At 39.6% G+C, this 18,340-nt stretch overlaps 1 protein-coding gene across 8 annotated transcripts in view; it reads left to right on the top strand.

The window, feature by feature from the left end:
• Positions 1–18,340, top strand: part of LOC109997504 (stromal membrane-associated protein 1) — a 101,012-nt gene that overhangs the window by 51,291 nt on the left and 31,381 nt on the right. For all 8 annotated transcript variants that reach the window (XM_065959201.1, XM_065959202.1, XM_065959200.1 and 5 more), the window contains one exon: positions 17,790–17,850. In XM_065959201.1, the coding sequence (XP_065815273.1) occupies positions 17,790–17,850 (61 nt within the window). The remainder of the gene's footprint in view (positions 1–17,789; positions 17,851–18,340) is intronic.

Raw genomic sequence — 18,340 nt, 5'->3', positions numbered from 1 at the left:
CATACTGCAGATCTATTGTAATGTTTTGTCTTGTTCTCTTAAGGCTCTTCTGATTTGTGTGAAGGAGATGCTCCATAACCAGGGTTGTGTTGCGACTTTTTCGACTCGGGTGGCCCAACTGGGGCACTGACATATCAATCAATCAATCCATCAATCTTTATTTGTATCGCACTAATTCATGGCAAATGTTATCTCAAGATACTTTACAAAAGAGCAGATAAAAGACCTTACTCATTGTTATAGTATCTTGTCAAAAGTCACAATTTACAGTTCTTAAAAGATTAGAAGAAGAACATATAAATAAATGTGTTTATTTGCAATTTTTTTGTGCAGGAGTTTGTGCAAATATTTTATCGACTCATTTCTTCTTCTATTGGTTATGAAAAAGATCTGTAGAGTGTTTTACTTCAGTTTAAAGTACTGACAATCTTGTCTCTCTCGCGGTCTGTGTGTGCGTTTTAAAGATTATGAGGTTAAAATAGGTTGAAACCAGTGTCATGTGTGTTTGCTCCCACATTTCTTAAAACTGGTTAAGATTTGAAAATCATCTAATGTGTAGCCAGTCCAACAAGTTAAATTCTCAGAAGACGTCAGGTTATCGGGACAGAAATCAGGTCATTGATATTCAGCCTCGCCTGGTCTTGTCGTGGAATGTTTTCCTGAATACAATCAATGCCTGTTCAAATATGATGTTTCATAACAAAACAACCAAAAGGCTCCAACATCATCACCTACGGACTCAGTATTCAGATATCTACAATATATGTAAATATTCGGGGCACTGAATTGCAAATGTGCAAAAGCGTACAGTAGGAAGAAGTATTTTCAGAAATGGTGAAGAAAGAGAAACATGGAGGCTGACTGTCAAACAAAAACAGTGCCTGTGTTAAAACGCTATGCAGGTTATCTAAAGGTAGAAGCTGCTGTCTGATAACTCAAGAGCTGATTTATTCAGAGCACTTAACAAAGACCTTGAGAAGAATTTCACTTTAGCCTCAGTTATTTTTCTCAGACAGACATCAGAGAATGTTTGAAAGGGTGAAGTATGGAGCACAGAGTTGTAGCACAATAAGAGCCCATACTTGTCTCAAGTTTTCAGACGCACATCCCAAAACTTGAGTACTGGGTGCTGGACAAAAAAACATCCAAAGACAGTGAAAGACTACTCCAGAAACTGCACCAATTAAGATTAAGATTTACTTTATTGAAATTTTACATTATTTATATGACATTTTATTGGAAATGATCACCACATGTAACATTTCAGGCCCTTGCCCTTCATCAGTCATGTCAATAACTGTCTTTAGAATCACTTTGTTGAATGATGGATAAGATAGTTAAATACTTTATTGTCATTGTATGGACACAACAAATAATCAGCCCAGCAGCAAAACAAAAGATAAAAATCCAAAGAGGTAGATAAAAGATATAAAATAAGACTGAATGCTGGTGCTAAAGGCAATGCAGCAGTTTGATTAGATAATGTTACAACCTTGGCTAAAGTAAGACATCAACATCATAATCTTATGAGAAGACAACTTTGGAACCATCCCCATGTAAGTGTACTTCAAGGATCTAAAATGTCATACCAGTACTGAAGAAGACCCAATTATACACATAATATACATTAGGTTAATTAGACCGTTTCCAAATGTGTCTGACACGATCAGACCAGAATGAGACAGAAGAGCAACTTGCAGCAACATGATGCACCAGCGATTAATGAGCAGCGTTCTAAAAGAGCAGCAGTAAATGTCACGTTTCCTGCAAAGTTCACACTCGGTCTGAATTAACAAAAAAAACTCTGTCCTTTAATAATTATGCCGCAGCATGTGATGTGAACACATGATGAGTCACTTAGGATCAACCTGCATGCACATGAACACATGGACTTGACAAGACCTGACCTGACTCATGGAGACTGAGTTTTGGAGGAAGAGCACCGTTAATTCTGGATGACAAAAACTGTCATGTTGTTTACAACCCCTTCTTCATGACTAAAAGAAGAACGAAGATGGATTCATGTTTGCAGAGACTCATTAAAATCAACTTTGTAAAGCTGCTGAATCAATATTAATCATAACAGTACAGGGCTCTATAGTTAATCCAGAACTTAGTCTTTTAATTGGAGAACAACATATTTACTTCAAGGTTGGATTTTGTAATCCTTCCCTTTCATTTAAGGTCTGTAGATTTGCTTTGCTAGCTGTAACTGTACGCTTGCACAGGAATATATGGAGTTTCATCGCTTTTGATAAGGTTTTTTTTTAATCAATTTTTTGCGTTTGTACATGTAAACATCGTATCCCAATTTCAGAAACTGGGATAAACCCTTATCCCGATTTTAGACACCAGATTCTGCTGCCTGGAGAATGTTGCATGAACGGTTTTGTTTCCTAAAGATTTCTGCCTTTGGACAACTGTAGAGAGACGGGAAATGTTGGGATGAGAGAGTAGGGGATGAAGTGCAGTAAAGGGCAGAGGTCGGATTTAAACCCACTGCCGCTGCGACAAGCACTGTAGCCTTTGTACATGGGGTGCGTGACATAACCGCGACTAGGCTATTGACGCCCTCGTTGATCACTTTGATTATAATCTTTTCAAAGTGTTCAATGCTCCTGCTATCCACTTCTGCTATTCACAAGTGTCCTTTGGCAAGAAACTGACCCCAAAACTACTCCCAGTGGTGTAGCCAGCAGTGTGTGAATGTGCATGAATAGTTAGTACTGGTGGCCACTGGTGGGTATTGAATCATCTACCAACACTGTATGAATGTGTGTGTGTGAATGGGTGTCAGTGTTTGAGTGGTGAGAAGACATGTACAGTCTATTTACAAGCGTGTTCACGTTAGGTTCTGTCTTTCAGCTGGAAGTCCTGTGCTTGTTTGACTAGTTTGTCTCGACACAGCCAGGAAAAACAGATCTAAATGCTGTCTCTTTGCAAAGCCGTCTAAATTCCACTCTTACTACGATAACTACTTCAGCCACCAAAATGTAGCTGCAACACAAACACAAATATAGATCATGACAAGCCGCTGCACAGACGGCCTGGTGAAAACAGTCTTCTTAAGCCTAAATGTTATTGACAAACAGAGACCATCATGCCGACATATTTTGTGATCTTCCCCTCTATCAGGTTCTTTTCACACACTGTTGGTTCCCAGTTTTTGGTGTAGTGTTGTTTCTCCATTGTTCACATATACACACACTGAAATCTGTGTTTGTTGTTGAAGTCACCAGTGCAGTAAAGTCAGGACACCACATGTAAAACACCATAAATCCAATTATTTTATGCAAAGTGTTGAAGGTGGGTTAAAAGAAGCAGAGTGAGGTCCGGTCAGGCTTCTTCACTGCTGGAATCCGACACGAGACGCTTTTTTTAGAGGAGAAAACTTCCAAAAGACCGTCTGACTAAACTACAAAACACCAAAGTCACTCACACACTTTGATCTCCACACAACATCAAAAAATACTGAAGAAAATTCTCTGAGCCCCCAGTAGATCGTTAGCTCAGTGTTCCATGTTAGCACCAGCATGCTAATCCTGCCTGTTGCCTTCCCCAAATCCAACTGTGTGTGTTCCCTTAATCCATTTGTTTGAGTGTGTGTCTCAGTGTGTGCACGCATTAAATCCAGTTTGTTCCTCTTGACGAGTAGGGCATTGGGTGTGTCCTCCATGAATTGAAGAAAGTGTAGCGTGCGCGTGTGTGTGCGTGTGTGTGTGTGTTTCCCAAATCCAGCAAACAAATTCTAACCTGACGCTGGCTGCCACTTTCTCAAAAACACAGCCTAACAAGATTCTGCATGCTCTGAAAGCTCTCCAATTTAGTGACAAATACCATTCACTTCTGAAAACACCTTTAAAAAGCCTTTTAAATTGGTGTATGTGTGTGTGTGTGGTATGGGTGTGCGTGTGTGTATCAGTTGCCTTTTGATTTGATTAGGTATGCTCTCCCTGAACAGCACCGTCACGCATCAGCCTCCAGACCACACCGTGACCTTCCTTAAATACTCAAGTGTGTGTGCGTGCATGTGTGTGTTTGTGCTATTTCTGTTTCTGTTGGTGCAAATGTAGTGTAGTGTTGTGTGTGTGTGTGTGTGTGTGTGTGTGTTTGTGTGTGTGTTTGTGTGTGTGTTTGATAATAATATGTGGCAGCGTGTTGTTGTTGGTGATGCAGGTTTGGATGCTTTGCTGATGTTGTCTCTATGTCTATCTCTATTTTTACCTGTGTGTGTGTTTAATTCTGTCGGAGTGTGTTTGTGTGTGCACTGTAAAGAGTGATAAAGCAAACATTAACACAATCATTTATGTGTAAGGTCAGAGGAGCGACAGCACAGTAAATGATTCTCATTGAAGGACTCAAGGAGGCTTTATTGTCAATCCAGAACATGTGAGTGAATGAAAATAGTGAATGAAATAATAAACTCAGTTCAGTTTAAAGGACAGCGATCAACAACAAAAAACTAGACTCAGACTAACTGCAAAAAAGACTGTACTCAATGAATACAAATATACCTAATATGGACTATGTATTGCAATTTAAAGAGGTCGTAAAGTATGGAGTAAATATTACAAGTTATTTTACAAAATGGAAGTATAATATATTTCATACATTTTAACCCACGATAAAGTGAATTTTGTTGCTTTGACTGAAATCTGTCATATTAGTTTATGCACAAGTCACTTAAGATTTGCAGGTTACATTATTATTATTCCAAACTAAATAGACTAATTATTTTAGTCTTAATGGACATAAAATATGCACATGGATCCAGAATCTATAGAAGAGGAACATGACTTCTGTAGACTTGAAAGTATTGTACCCTCTGGAAAACAGTCAATGGGAAAAGTAGAAGAGGTTGAACCCAGAGCTATCTTCTGATGATAGTTAAGTTTGTCATACATTTCAATAAACAGACATCTTCATAGGACTTGAAGGATTTATCATTTCGCCTTTATAATTGGAGATTTGTGCATGTGCATCACAGGACATGTAATATTAATCGAGTGCAGAGGCGCTGCTCGTCAATAGGCATGGAAGGGAACTGCTTGGGCCCAAGGCCAGTAGGGGGCCCCCTGAGGGCTGACCAAACTTTGAACCAAAGCTGTGACAGTAGGAAACCTCCGTAAGCGAAGCTCGTCCGTCTGCCACTTTTGTGGCGCTTGATGCAATCCACAAAACCACAAATGTTTTCTTGTTTTCAGAACCAACAATAAAAGTGTGATGTCACCATCAGTAGTCAGAGCACTGACCACTGTGCACGCAGAGTCTGTGTGTCCCTGTGTGTTTGCATGTAAAAGAAATGTACAGAAAACGCAGTCTGTGTTTGATGAAAGTAAGAGGGAGTTTAGATTTGAAATCAGATAATGATTTAAAGACCTAAATGAGAAAAAGGAATGATTGTTTGATTCAAAGTACACAAAAAGACTTTAAAGTAGACTGAGAATTTCTTATCTTTTTTTAATCATGATTTATTGTAGAAAGGAAAAATATTACAATGACAGTTTTTTCCATTATCATTCTCAGCCCGTGTGTGTGTGTGTGTGTGTGTGCGCGCGTGTGTGTGTGTGCGTGTTAATGCAGAGACTTCTCCATGACTGTCAGATGGATGTCACTGGGTGGAAGAGATGCTTGCGTGTGGCAGCTTCAGATCTCCTCTGTGACAAAACCTTTTAGGAGTTAGTGTGTGTGTTTGTGTGCATGCATATGTGTGTGCGTGTGTGCGTGCGTGCGTGCGCGTGTGTGTGTGTGTGTGTGTGTGTGTCAGTGCCACCAGCTGAGTGACAGATCGTGTTGAATGATGCAGAACTGTAGCAGCCCTCCACACTTAACAGCCTCTAACTTACTGCTGTGCCACACACACACTCATGCACACACACTCTCACACTCTGTCTCTACTTTTCACACACACACACACACACACACACACACACACACACACACTCAGGGGGACTTTGTTGTGTTTCCTGGTGGAGCTGGGGTGCTGCCACTCTGATGTGGCTATCTCAGTCTCAGTCTGTATTGATAATGCATTTTCAACACACTTCTCCTTGCTCCATATGCAAGCTCTCTCTCTCTCTTTTTCTCTCTCTCTGTGTCTCTCCTACACACACACATCTGGCCTCCTGCCTACTATCTCCTCCTCTCCTCTCTGTCTTATTCCTCCTGTCATCTCCTTGCTTCATCTTAATTTCTCATCTTCCTTTTCTTACTTCCTCATGACTCATCACTCTATCTTTCCCCCTCACTTTGTCATCCTCTCCTTTTCTGGCCATCCTCCTCCTCATCTTTCTGTCTCCCTCGCTCTACCTCCTGCACTCACCCCCTAATTGCCCTCTTTCTTCCTTTTCTTCATCTCTTCCCCCTAGATTGACCTCCGTATCTTCCTCTTCCTCATCTGGACTCTGTTGTTCTCCTATTTCTTTCTCTTTCCTCCACTGCGGCTCTCTGTTGACGTCCTTGGCTCATCCAGCCAGTAGTAGTTCTGTTATTCTCTTTTATGGTGTTAATAAGGCAGCTGCTAGCAGCAAGACGACAATCCGTGCCCTGCAGCTCTACTACAACTACTGACATACTCCAGCGGCCATGCTACGGCTGTGAGTAACACTGGAGTTTTAACATCAACCTTAAGAGGCCTTTCTCTCTCTATTGACTGTACTCTTTATTCATGTGTAAATTCTTCTGACTATTTAGGTATTGTAATATCTGACCATTCACCTTTATTATTAGATATTCAACTTTCTACCTTTTGCAAACTCATTTCAAATTCTATTGATGAGTTCTTGTCTTTCAATCAAAATGACTCCTCTTCATTTTCATTGCTATGGGAGACACTTAAACGTTACCTGAGAGGTCAAAGGTCTCTTACTCTGCTCTCTCTAATAAAAAGATTAATGCTAGGCTTAATGAACTTACGTCTGCGATTAGTAACCTTGATCAAAGATATGCACTGAACCCTTCTCCGGAACTACTTAAGCAGTGTTTGGATTTGCAAGCAGAATTCGATCTCATTTCAACTAAAGAGGCAGAGCGCTTGTTACTACGTAGACGTGGCTCATATTATGAACATGGCGACAAGGCGGGTCGTTTACTGGCACATCAGTTACGACGACAAGCCACTTCCCGTTTGATACCTAGTATTAAAAACACTTATGACACTATTACTACAGATCCCTTGGAAATGAATGCTACTTTTAAATCATTTTACTCTTCATTATATAAATCTGAATTTCCTACAGACAACACTAAAATGAACAAATTTGGGACGTCAATTGTTTTTTAATACCCGTACACTTTTTAATATAATTTACTCAAAACATTCGGCTGAACTTCCTGAACTTGTGATTTCTTTAGATGCTGAAAAGGCATTCGATAGGGTAGAGTGAGAGTACTTGTTTGCAGTTTTAAAGAAATTCGGATTTGGTGATAAATGTATTTCTTGGATTCGCCTCCTCTATTCGCCCCTAAAGCCAGTGTCCATACTAATGATGTTTATTCCGATTTTTTTGCGCTTGGACGTGGAAGTCGCCAAGGTTGTCCTTTGTCACCTTTGCTCTCTGCTATTGCTATCGAGCTTCTGTCTATTACATTAAGATCTTCCCCCTTATTCAAAGGAATCACTCGTAATGGAATTGAATATAAATTACCTCTGTATGCGGATGATTTGTTATTGTATGTAACCGATCCTACACTTTCTATCCCTGCTATTTTAAGTATTCTGGAGAACTTCAGCACCTTTTCGGGTTATAAATTAAATTTGGGGAAAAGTGAGTGTTTTCCCATTAATACTGCAGCATGTCATCTTCAACAGTCAGATTTACCTTTTCAATTTAGTCCATCGGGGTTTAAATACTTAGGTATAAATGTGACTCGTTCTTTATCTAGCCTTGCATCTGCTAATTTCACTCCCCTTATCTCAAAGATTACATCCGATATTCAGAGATGGGGTAACCTCCCCCTTTCATTAATTGGCAAGATCAGTGTGGTTAAAATGGATATTTAACCAAAATTTCTATTTTTATTCCAGTCAATTCCTCTTTTTCTGCCAAAATATTTATTTGATTCACTGGATAAGATAATTTGTTCTTTTATTTAGGGTGGGAAATCACCTAGGGTTCGTAAAACTTCACTGCAGAGATGCAGACTTAATGGAGGACTTGCATTACCTAATTTTCTAACTTACTACTGGGCTGCTCACATCCTTAAACTTTGCTACTGGTTAAAATCTCCTGAATCCTCTTGGTGTAAATTGGAACTATCGTCCTGTAGGGGATCTTCTGTTCCTGCTCTACTTTATTCCTCTTTACCTACAAAACCCTCTCTATGTACTGATAATCAAGTGGTTCTTAACACACTCAAGATCTGGTATCAATTTAGACGGCATTTTAAATTTGTTGCTGCATCTTCCTTGGGTCCTTTAAATAACAACCATTTATTTCCTCCATCACTTTCGGATTCGACATTTTCAGTGTGGTATGACAAGGGTATTACACAATTCAAATATTTGTATGTAGATGGTGTCTTTGATAGTTTTGCCAAATTGTCATCTCGCTACGGCCTCCCTGTTACTCATCTGTTTCACTATTTTCAGACTCGCAATTTTGTTCGTAAGTGTTTCCCTAATTTCCCCTCTTTACCTCCAGAACAGCGATGGGAAACCACGCTATCATTTGCTCCTCATCTCAAAGTTGTATGATATTATCTTGGCTTTACCTCTACACAAAAGGACATTATAGCTTTCACATCCTTACTAGCAAGACGTTCCTTATTGTTGCATTGGAAGTCTGTTAAATATCCGTCTATCTCCCGGTGGCTCAAAGACATGATGTTTTTTTTTTAAACTTGAGAAAATTAAATACACGTTGAGAGGATGTACAGTCAAATTTTTCCACAAATGGCAACCCTTTATTTCCTATTTCACTAATTTAGAGGTACTACCCGATTGAATGTGTGCCTGCTACTGTTGCACCTTTTGTATTGCATAAATAACCATTAATATGTGTGTTGGTCATGATGCGCTGAGTGGGGGTGTGGGTGGGGGGTTGTGAATTTTTTATTACACTTTACTCTGTGATTTAATTTAATTATTTTCTTCTACATTCATATCAGAGTATTTTTGTTTTGCTTTTTTTGTTTTTTGGTTATTTTCTGTGTTTATGTGACTGTGTGTACATATGTTTTTAAAAAAAGGAACTTGGTAAATTGTATTTCTTTGATTGGAAGTATCGTTTTGTATTTTTTTCAATAAAAATATTTTGGAAAAAAAAATAAAAAGAGCCCTTTCTCAATTCTCAAAAGGAGGCAGTATATCTCTGTAGGCATCTCTCTAGCTCTAGCTAACCCATGTGCAGTAAAATTTAGACTGTCAAATATGGGTCAAACAAACAATCTCTGAGTAAAATCTGAAGTCCATGTTGGCTTTATAAACTTTATAAACAACCGAAACATAATTTAGTTCATTTTTGTTGCACCTTCAAGTTCATAAAATATCTAGCAAGCTCAATTTTTAAAAAACGTTCCCCCTGCCTCCTCTTCCTTCAATGTGCACACAGGTTACCATGTTCCGGACTCTGAAGCTTCAGTGTTTATCCAGCTCTGCATCGGTCTGTAAACCTTTCTGTGTTCTAACCTCTCTCCATTTTTCAAAAGCATCTCCAATATTACTATACTATTGATCCTAGTTTGAGCACGTTTCTGCAGAAACATGCAGAGGCTTTTTAGGTGGTGAACCACTTCTCTTGACCGCTTCCATCGCTGCAACACCTGTTGACCTGATAACTGCTCTCATATCTGACAAACCGAGGGGTGTCCAAAACGATTGTGTCGGGGTGTCTTAAAAGCGCCTACCTTCTCTGGTCCAAACAAATCCAGAGCATTCAGGACCAGAAAAGAAGGAGGACATACTGACTGCTGCATTGTTGTCACAGAAGCCAGAACTTCAACATGTTTCCTTAATGTCTGATCATACAGTAAGGTCACTTTATCATTTCATTCAGTAGATATCTTACAAACCTTTAACACAATATCATGTATTACTAACTTAACACTGACCCTGCATGTGAAAAACCAACGCTTAAAGTGTTCCCAGGTGATCTGCTTTCAAAGTGTGGGGACACTGACAAAGCTGCCATGTTTGATGAATGTTACAACATGTTGACAACAATTGCAAACAAATCTTGAATTAGGTTGTGCTCTTACTGCATAGCTATGTTTGCTGCTGCTACACACTCACCTGTTAGCTGTGCTGTCATCCTGCTGCTGTCTCTCTTTGTCTCCCTTGATCATCCTTGTGTTAATCCTGTCTCCTATTCGTCCTCTATTTCCCGTCCCTATCTCTCCCTCACTCCTTGCGCTAACCAATTTTCAGGCCTCATCTCTCCCGCTCCTCTCCTTCCACACAATTTGTTTTTCCTCTCCCTCTTTTAGTGTTGTTTGCTCTTTGTTTTTTCCCATCACCTCGCTCTGCCTCTCCTCAGAGGATTGCACGTTTGTTTCATCTGCCTCCTGAGCAAGTGAAGGAAGACAGTGAAAAGGAAGGTTTTGTTGGTGAAGTCTTTGGAGTACAGTCTCAGTTGGTCACCAGCCTCTCTGTAACGGGAGGAGCTTGAGGTGTGGTTTTGTGGATTTTCAGGTTTAATCATTCGTGCCGTACTCTCCTGGCAATGCAGTGATCCCCAGAGGTCAAATGAAATATGAAATATTTAATGTGTGTGTTGTTAACTCTAAGGTGTCTCAAGAGTTCTCTGCTTTCTGTCTTTACTCTACAGCAGAGAGACGTGATAGACATGACATGCTGTGAAAGAGGGTACACATCTTAATATCTCCTCAATCGACAATTTTCAGCTGTTCAATGAGAGTTGAGAGCTGTGAGAAAAATGTGCTGAAATCTCTGCTTTTCACTCCAATCAGGTCAGGCTGTTCTTTTTCTCTGACAGAACTTATTCCTCCAGAAAATGGCTCTAATGCACAATAATTTGTATACAACCCACATAATCTTAAGCCAATTTGGAACCATCCTCAGAGCAGCTGCTACAGTCGACTGGAAAGTGGAGAGACAGGAGATGTGGAAGAAAAGACGGACATCATCTGTTTAGATTGGCAAAAGACTTTCCCTTTTACAATCAATCAGGTCTTATTGGTGTTGTGGTACTCAAAACTCAAACAGACCCTCAAGACTGTATTGTTGAATCCCTTGTCTCTGCTGTCTCAAGACCACTTTTTGAAGGTGTCGGTCTCGTCTTAGAATCAAGATCATTTTTACTCTGTCTCAGATTGGGCGGACTCCAGATTTGAAATCAAGACCAGTCAACACCGCCACTGAAAGGCTGTCAAATAACTTCCACTTATAAATGCCATGGCTCTCCTTGTCACCTTAGCCACATGTTTTTTCTTTGTCCTGATCTGAAAGGTTTCTGGGCGGGTTATTTTACTATTATGTCCACTGTTCTTGGGGTAAATCTTGAACCTTGTCCTCTGATTGCTGTATTCGGGATCCCCCAGTTTCGGCCACAGCCTTCCCGGTGTTACTGTCTATGGGAGTGAAACACCTGCTGCACACAATGATGTTTCAGTGATATTTGTGGTCTTGGTCTTGTCTCAGTCTCGCCCTGCCTTGGTCCTGGTCTCAATCCCTAATTGTCTTGGTCTTGTCTCGGAGCACTCTGGTCTCAGGTATGTCTTGGTTAGTGTGGTCTTGACGACAACACCAGACCTTTTTTTATTTCTTTTTTTAATCACTTTTAGGATGTTGAAATAATGAGTTCATCTGGACTTGTTTGGTGAATGTGGCTTAAATGAAATATAATGAGACATTTTTGCCCAGAAATAAGACGGATACACACTTAATTAAGTTTTTGCAGTGTTTTCAGGAAAGATATCTTTTTTAGAATCATTGTTTGTTCAGACTGAGCTCAGGGAAATTCTTCCCTGCTCTTTGAAATTCACCATGGAAGCCACATTATTTGCTCGTTATTGTATTGTTATTAAGCTCCCCTGACGGCAGCTTGCTTTTTTTTTTCTTCCTTTCTCATACTTTGACCTGTTGTTGTCAGGTGCTGAAGATGGCAGAGATTTACAAATGCCAAGCTTCTGTGTTAATGTTCAGTGTGTTGTGTTGTTTGTGATGTATGTCTCTACTGGGGATGCAACAATTCTTAACGTAATATTGAACTGTTTGGTACGGCATCCCTGCACCAATCCACCAGCCCGGGCCGTCAGAACTAAAACCAAAAACTGTGACAAAAAAAAGAGGTTCGTATTGAAGCGTGGGCTGACTGCATTGTTGCATCCCTCGTCTCTCCACTTGACAAAAGCTGCTTTCACAAACATAAAGGGTCAGATACACAATGCCGTTGCATTCTTCCAATCTGCTGCTCACCATCTCATCAGGAGCTTTTAATAATAGCATTATCTCACACTTTGATATAATTAGGATGCCACAGGTACCAGAGGGATCTCAGGTCCAGTCTCATCTATCCCATGAATATGTATACAGAACATTAGCATTTCTGGCAGCTAGCTTTTTTATCTTGATTAATTCTTTGCCTCATGGGTCCCCGAGTGTTTGTTTCTGTGCAAGTCGTGACAAAAATTCAAAATATTTCAAAAGGATTTTCATACAATGAAAGGACTCCATTAATGGTACACGTAATAAATTAAACATAATGCACATTTTTAAACATGAAGAATTCCCTCAGTGCAGCAGTGTAACTCAAACTCACCTCTCTGTTTCTTAGCTTCACTTTTAACAGAAAACTGTTCTTATTGAAGCTCATTCTTGACCTTGGGAATTTCACTCTGAGATGCTGGAGGGGTTTTTATTTGAAATATCTGTGCAGGAACTGTTATGTAAGAGGGGATTGAATGTGGAGAAAAGCACTTTAACATTTGCTTGTTATTCATGGATGCACATCCAAACATGCAAGCCACTGTCTACCCTTGCTTGTGCATGCTCTGTTTACTTCATCACACGCAGTTTGTTTTAAAAGTAGAAGAACAGGGGGCACTGGTAGCGTTGTGGTTAGTGTGTCATGTGCCCCATGTACAAAGGTGACGGTCCTCAATGTAGGCGGCCCCGGTTCGAATCTGACCTGTGGCCCCTTTCCTGCATGTCATTCCTCACTCTCTCTCTCTCCACAATTGCTGACTCTATCCACGGTCCTATCGCTCAAATAAAGGCTCCAAAAAGCCCAAAAATAAATCTTGCAGAATAAGGTTTGTTCACCTGTAGTTCTGATTTCAGTCCAGCAGTTGGGCCATGTGACAAGTTATCCTTAGCGATGCATCACATTTAAATGATGGTGGCAGGTTATGGCATTTAACCAACCAGCTGCATTCACAAACTTAAATAAAATGCTGCTACAATCAGTGCATTTAAAGTGTGGGGATGAGGAGGGTGTTTCTCTGCAGGACTTTTGTGATTGTCAGTTGACCCTTCTCATGAAGGCAGAGCGAGCAGATACATGAGAGGTAGAGCAGTAAATCAAGGGAAGATTGTCAACTTATCAATCAATTGCGGATGGCTTTTTACTCCAGGTGATGAAACATATATGAATAAAATAATGTCATTATTTTGCATTTGAAACAGATTTTGTTATGCTTTTATTTTGAATTTTTTGTTCTGTCTTAAGCTAGTGCTACTTTAACCACGCAAAAAGGAACTCGTTTTGGATGAAAACAGCTCCAGGGAGCTGCAAAATGTACTTTTGACTCGTCAGCTGAGCTGTCTGAAAGTTTCTTAAAGCGAAAAGAGACATTCAGAGTCACAGTAGAGTCATTCTGTTCCATCACCGTGACTACAGGGAGACACTACGGTGGATTAAAGAAGGTTCACTTATAGGGACAGTATTTAAGTGAATTGATTTTATTTGTAAAGGGACCATGTAAAATATTTTACATAAATACATCCATTTGTTGAATTGTACTAGCGTTAGCTTAAAGCTAGTTTACATCTGCAGTCCCTCAGCAGATCACAAATACAACACGCTTTTAATGCAATGAAAATAATTGCATTAATTCCAGACCTTAATCACATCACGATTAAAATGTCAGCTCAAATAAAAATCGATGTGTTTCAGAAGCTCTTCAGCAGAACTTTTCAGTCTGAACTATATCTGTCTGAATAAAACCTTTTGTCTAACTCATTGATAATCAGTGATAGTTATAAATAATAATGACATGACTTGAAAAAAAACAAAGAATGCTTGACTGGAAATGGTTTGATGTTTGGTCAGGGGCTGGTGCTTAAAAATAACGCTGATAAACCTGCTTCTCACAGGTGAAGAGTGCGACTCCTGTGGATTGGTGTGGAGTTAAAAAGAAAACATAATGAACCAATAGTCTAATCATTGTTCTGTAATAAGATTGGACTGACACAATGTGCTCTAAAAAGGCGACTTATCACCTTATAAGGTAAAAGAAGAACTCTTGGTGCCTCCCTGTCATTTATTTGCTCGTTCCTTCAGCAGAAGATGTCGAATACATTGGGGACTAGCTGTAGAGTTTGCCCTCACCCCGACGTTCAATGTGACAGCCTTCAGCTGATGGCTTTGTCTGCTGTGTCTCTGACAACAATCTGAAGTGACAGCAGTCATCAGAGGATTTGGTTTGCTCTGAGCTTTTCTTTCAAACTGGCATCGCCTCCATCAGAAAAGACTATTCACCTGTTAGTGGGATGTGTGGCTGGTTATCGATTGCTGCCCAGCCAATTCTACTTTCTCTGCCTCCAAACACAACTGACCCTGACACCCAATCACGGTCTGTTCGCTGGCCGTCTGTCAGCTGCATCGCTTGGTGTCATCCCAGATAACAACTGGAAAACCAAACTCCTCTGCCGGCATTTCAGGGAGAATATTGGCAGTAAGTCAATCCAAATCTTTCCCAACGTACAACAGAGAATTGAAGCTTTTTATGCAGAGTGACATTTAGGTTTTTCTGATGTCTTCCTGCTGCCTTGTAAGGGATGCAGCGTTGAAATGATTTGTTATTTCATTTTTGTAACACTCTGCTGTCTGAATCTGCTGAAATTTAATGGGCAGGGATATTACAAAGTGTTTTTTTTCCCGGAAGACAACTCCCATTTGTAGCTTCATCATCATGACTTGGCTGATTATGTCAGATTTTTAGATGTTCACATTTCCTCATTTAATCTCCGAATAATGATTGGGGTTGTATTTATTTTTATTATACTAATGACATCATCACACTAAGGCCAGGACCTGGGAAAAGAATATCAGAAGGGAACCTTGTAGATGAAACATTTGCAAGTGAAAAGGCTAACCTATAGGTCCGAATCAAGCAGCAACATCTGGTGTTGAAAAATGAAGCCATTGCTGAAACTGCAGTTCCTGAAGTGTCCACTTGAGACTTGCTGCAAAAGCCAAGGGATCCCCATAATTTACCATATTAAAATGCCCACTCTTACAGCAGAGCATTATTTCAACCAAATTGTTTTCTTTCTCCAGCAATCCAGTGCTGAGGAACGTTTAGATGAAAATGATTGGAGCGAACCACTTAGTAAGGCTGACATATTTGAACTTTCTGCTGCTATTGGAAAGGGACTCTGTGCAGGCCAATACCTTGATCTTGAATGTTAAAGAATGGGTACCCAGAGAGAACAGCTGAATAAACTCTTAAAAAAATTGTTTGTTAACCAACTGTTAGTATTTTATAAAAATGGACTCAACTTTACGCATGTTTGTCTGACTAAAATAATATCTTTGAAATTGAATTGGATAAGATATTAAAAGGAAACAATATGATAATTGAGCAGCTACATTGGTTCTTTCTGTCGTTTGATGGCACTTAAAGCCACTGTTTCTTCTACTAGTTGTGCTTTCCTGTGATATCTTGTCTTTTCTTGGACGACTGCACTTTACTGTTGAACAGTATGAATAGAGAGCACAAACCCACCTCTTGCTGCTGTACACAATCAACCTTCCTGTTGCGTCTCAGCCCCTTGTTAAAGCTTTGCTGCAGTCCCCACACACATCAAATCTCAGCCAATGCATTCTTGATCAGGCGTGGACACGGTAATTGTTTTCATTGCCTTGGATTGGAACGACATTGAATTTAATGTGGTCCATCGATCTTTTGTTGGGGGGAAATTGGGTTTGTTACCAGCATTGTAGATCTCTCCTGGCCCACGTGTTAACCTTTTATACTCTCTCTCTCTCCCGCACCACATTTTTCTCTCCAGTATCACTACATCTCCATCATGACCCATCCTCCCTTCTTCATTCTCATGTCTCATTCTCCTGCCCTTTGACTTTAAACCCCTCCCTCTTTCTCTGTCCTTCCATCTGTCTTCTGTTTAGTCTCTTTCTCCTTCCTATTCTGTGCCTCCCCCCCATTATACTACCCTAATTTCATTGCAATTTAAAAATGCAATTAGCACAATTGATTAGCAACATTTGCAAAGCAGTTTAACACTGACAACAGATGACAGATGTAACCATTGAATATTTTTTGACTGACTTAAAACAACGGGTGATTGTTAGAGCTGTGTGTTATCGAGACTCATAAAATACATATAACAATTAATATGTTATAATTGTATAAATTGGTATATTGTGCCCTTTGAGAGTATGATATATATTGAGCTTTTAATAATCAAATTTAAAGGACACATATTGTGAAAAATCCACATTGACTGTGTTTCTGAACATATATTTGGGTAACCTGGGTGTCTACCTACCGACAAAATATGAAATAAACCCATCCAGTCCTTTTGTTTGTGGTCTGCATAAGTCTTACAACACAGAGAAAAATGTAAAGAGATTAAATTTAAAGAGACACACACACCAAAATGGAGCGTTCTGAGAGAGCTGGTTTATACAGGGTCACAAACCTCCTCTGGTTTGATTCATGAAATGTACTTTAATGCTTTCAGAACATTGGGATCAGCATGTTTTATTTAACAAAAAAGACCGATTTTATAAACCCTCAATGACGGACACTCTGTACCTGCTTTCCAGCCTCACTGCACCTTTCTTTTTACTTTGGGGAAAAACTTGGAGGGCTCTTGTTTTTTTTGTATTTCTGCTGTCTGTCATCAAGAGAATCTCTAGAAACGTTAAAGAAAAAGAAGCTTTCCTGCTATAAAAAGTAACATATCACAAAGACCCAGAGGCTGTGTTAAAAATCGTATATGTCTTTAAATTAAGGCCAGTTTGATTAGTTTCCTGGTAACCAGTTAGACGTCAGATTAAGTCTTTCATACCATGTCCTTTTAGGTATATTGAATTAGAAAACTTACTTAGTTTGAGTATTTTCCACACAAAAAAATGTTTTTCCTCTACCTTCTATCCAAACTGAAAGGCTTGCAAGGCAACTTCAAAATCCGATTTTCAGAAAACAAATGCTCTCTTCAGAGACCCCTCCTTCATCCCTCAGCTCTCCCCTCCTTCCCTCCACACTTCTCTGCCTGCCCCTCCTGTCCTGTTTCACTAGCAGGGTTCAGGCAGAGACAGCAGCAGACAAGTTTTAAAAAACCTCTGAAAACAAGATTCTGAAATCAATTCAGAGAGATGATATGCATCTCAAAGCTAATTTGGTTGTTATATGTTTTTTTTTAGGCCAAATAAAATCTCCTCTGTGGTTTGGAAAGTCTGTTGTAAATTTCATTTTTGCTTTATTTATAGTCAGGATGTTGCATATTATACCTTTAAATAAATTGATCAAGTCTTTGCACACGATTGCATCAGCTGTAATAACGTCAAACAAACAACACATTAAAACAGCTCATAAGTTGGACATGAACTAGTTTTGCATCTTTGTCTTTTTCTCTGCAGATGGAGAGTAAAGCCAATACCAAGGAGAGCACAGAGCCGGCTGTGGACCTGCTGGGCCTGGGTAAGACTAGACCAACCTTCAACTGTCATCCTTCATAAAAAGCATACGACGATACGATAACCCATCAAATGTCTGCCTTATCTGAGCAACATGTCAATTAAAGCAGTTACTGAGTGGTGTTAATAACACTTTTAGATTGATGATGTAATAAATGCAGGTGCAGTTGTGTGTGACATTATAAAGGGACTGGTTTGATGCTGTCAGACTTTATTGGAGTCCTGTACACCTGATTATACCACCAAGCAGTTAATATGTAAACGGGGGCTTCACACCCACATGTAAACTGTGAGCAGAATCCTTTTAATCATCCCACTGTCCAGTCCTTCAAGTAGAATCTTGATTTGCTGTTTATACCAAACAAGGGAATTAAAAAGTCTGCTTCTTTGGGGAAATTGGTCAACATAGAATGTATTTGTAGCTGAAACACACGACTGGAAGTTATGTTTTACACCTCATAGTACACATTTTAGAGGATAAAATCAGGTGAGAT

This window comes from Labrus bergylta, chromosome 10, assembly GCF_963930695.1.
Source record: "Labrus bergylta chromosome 10, fLabBer1.1, whole genome shotgun sequence".
NCBI classification, from domain to species: Eukaryota; Metazoa; Chordata; class Actinopteri; order Labriformes; family Labridae; genus Labrus; species Labrus bergylta.
The sequence above is the reverse complement of the archived record's forward strand: the minus strand, read 5'-3'. Positions and strand labels throughout refer to the sequence as shown.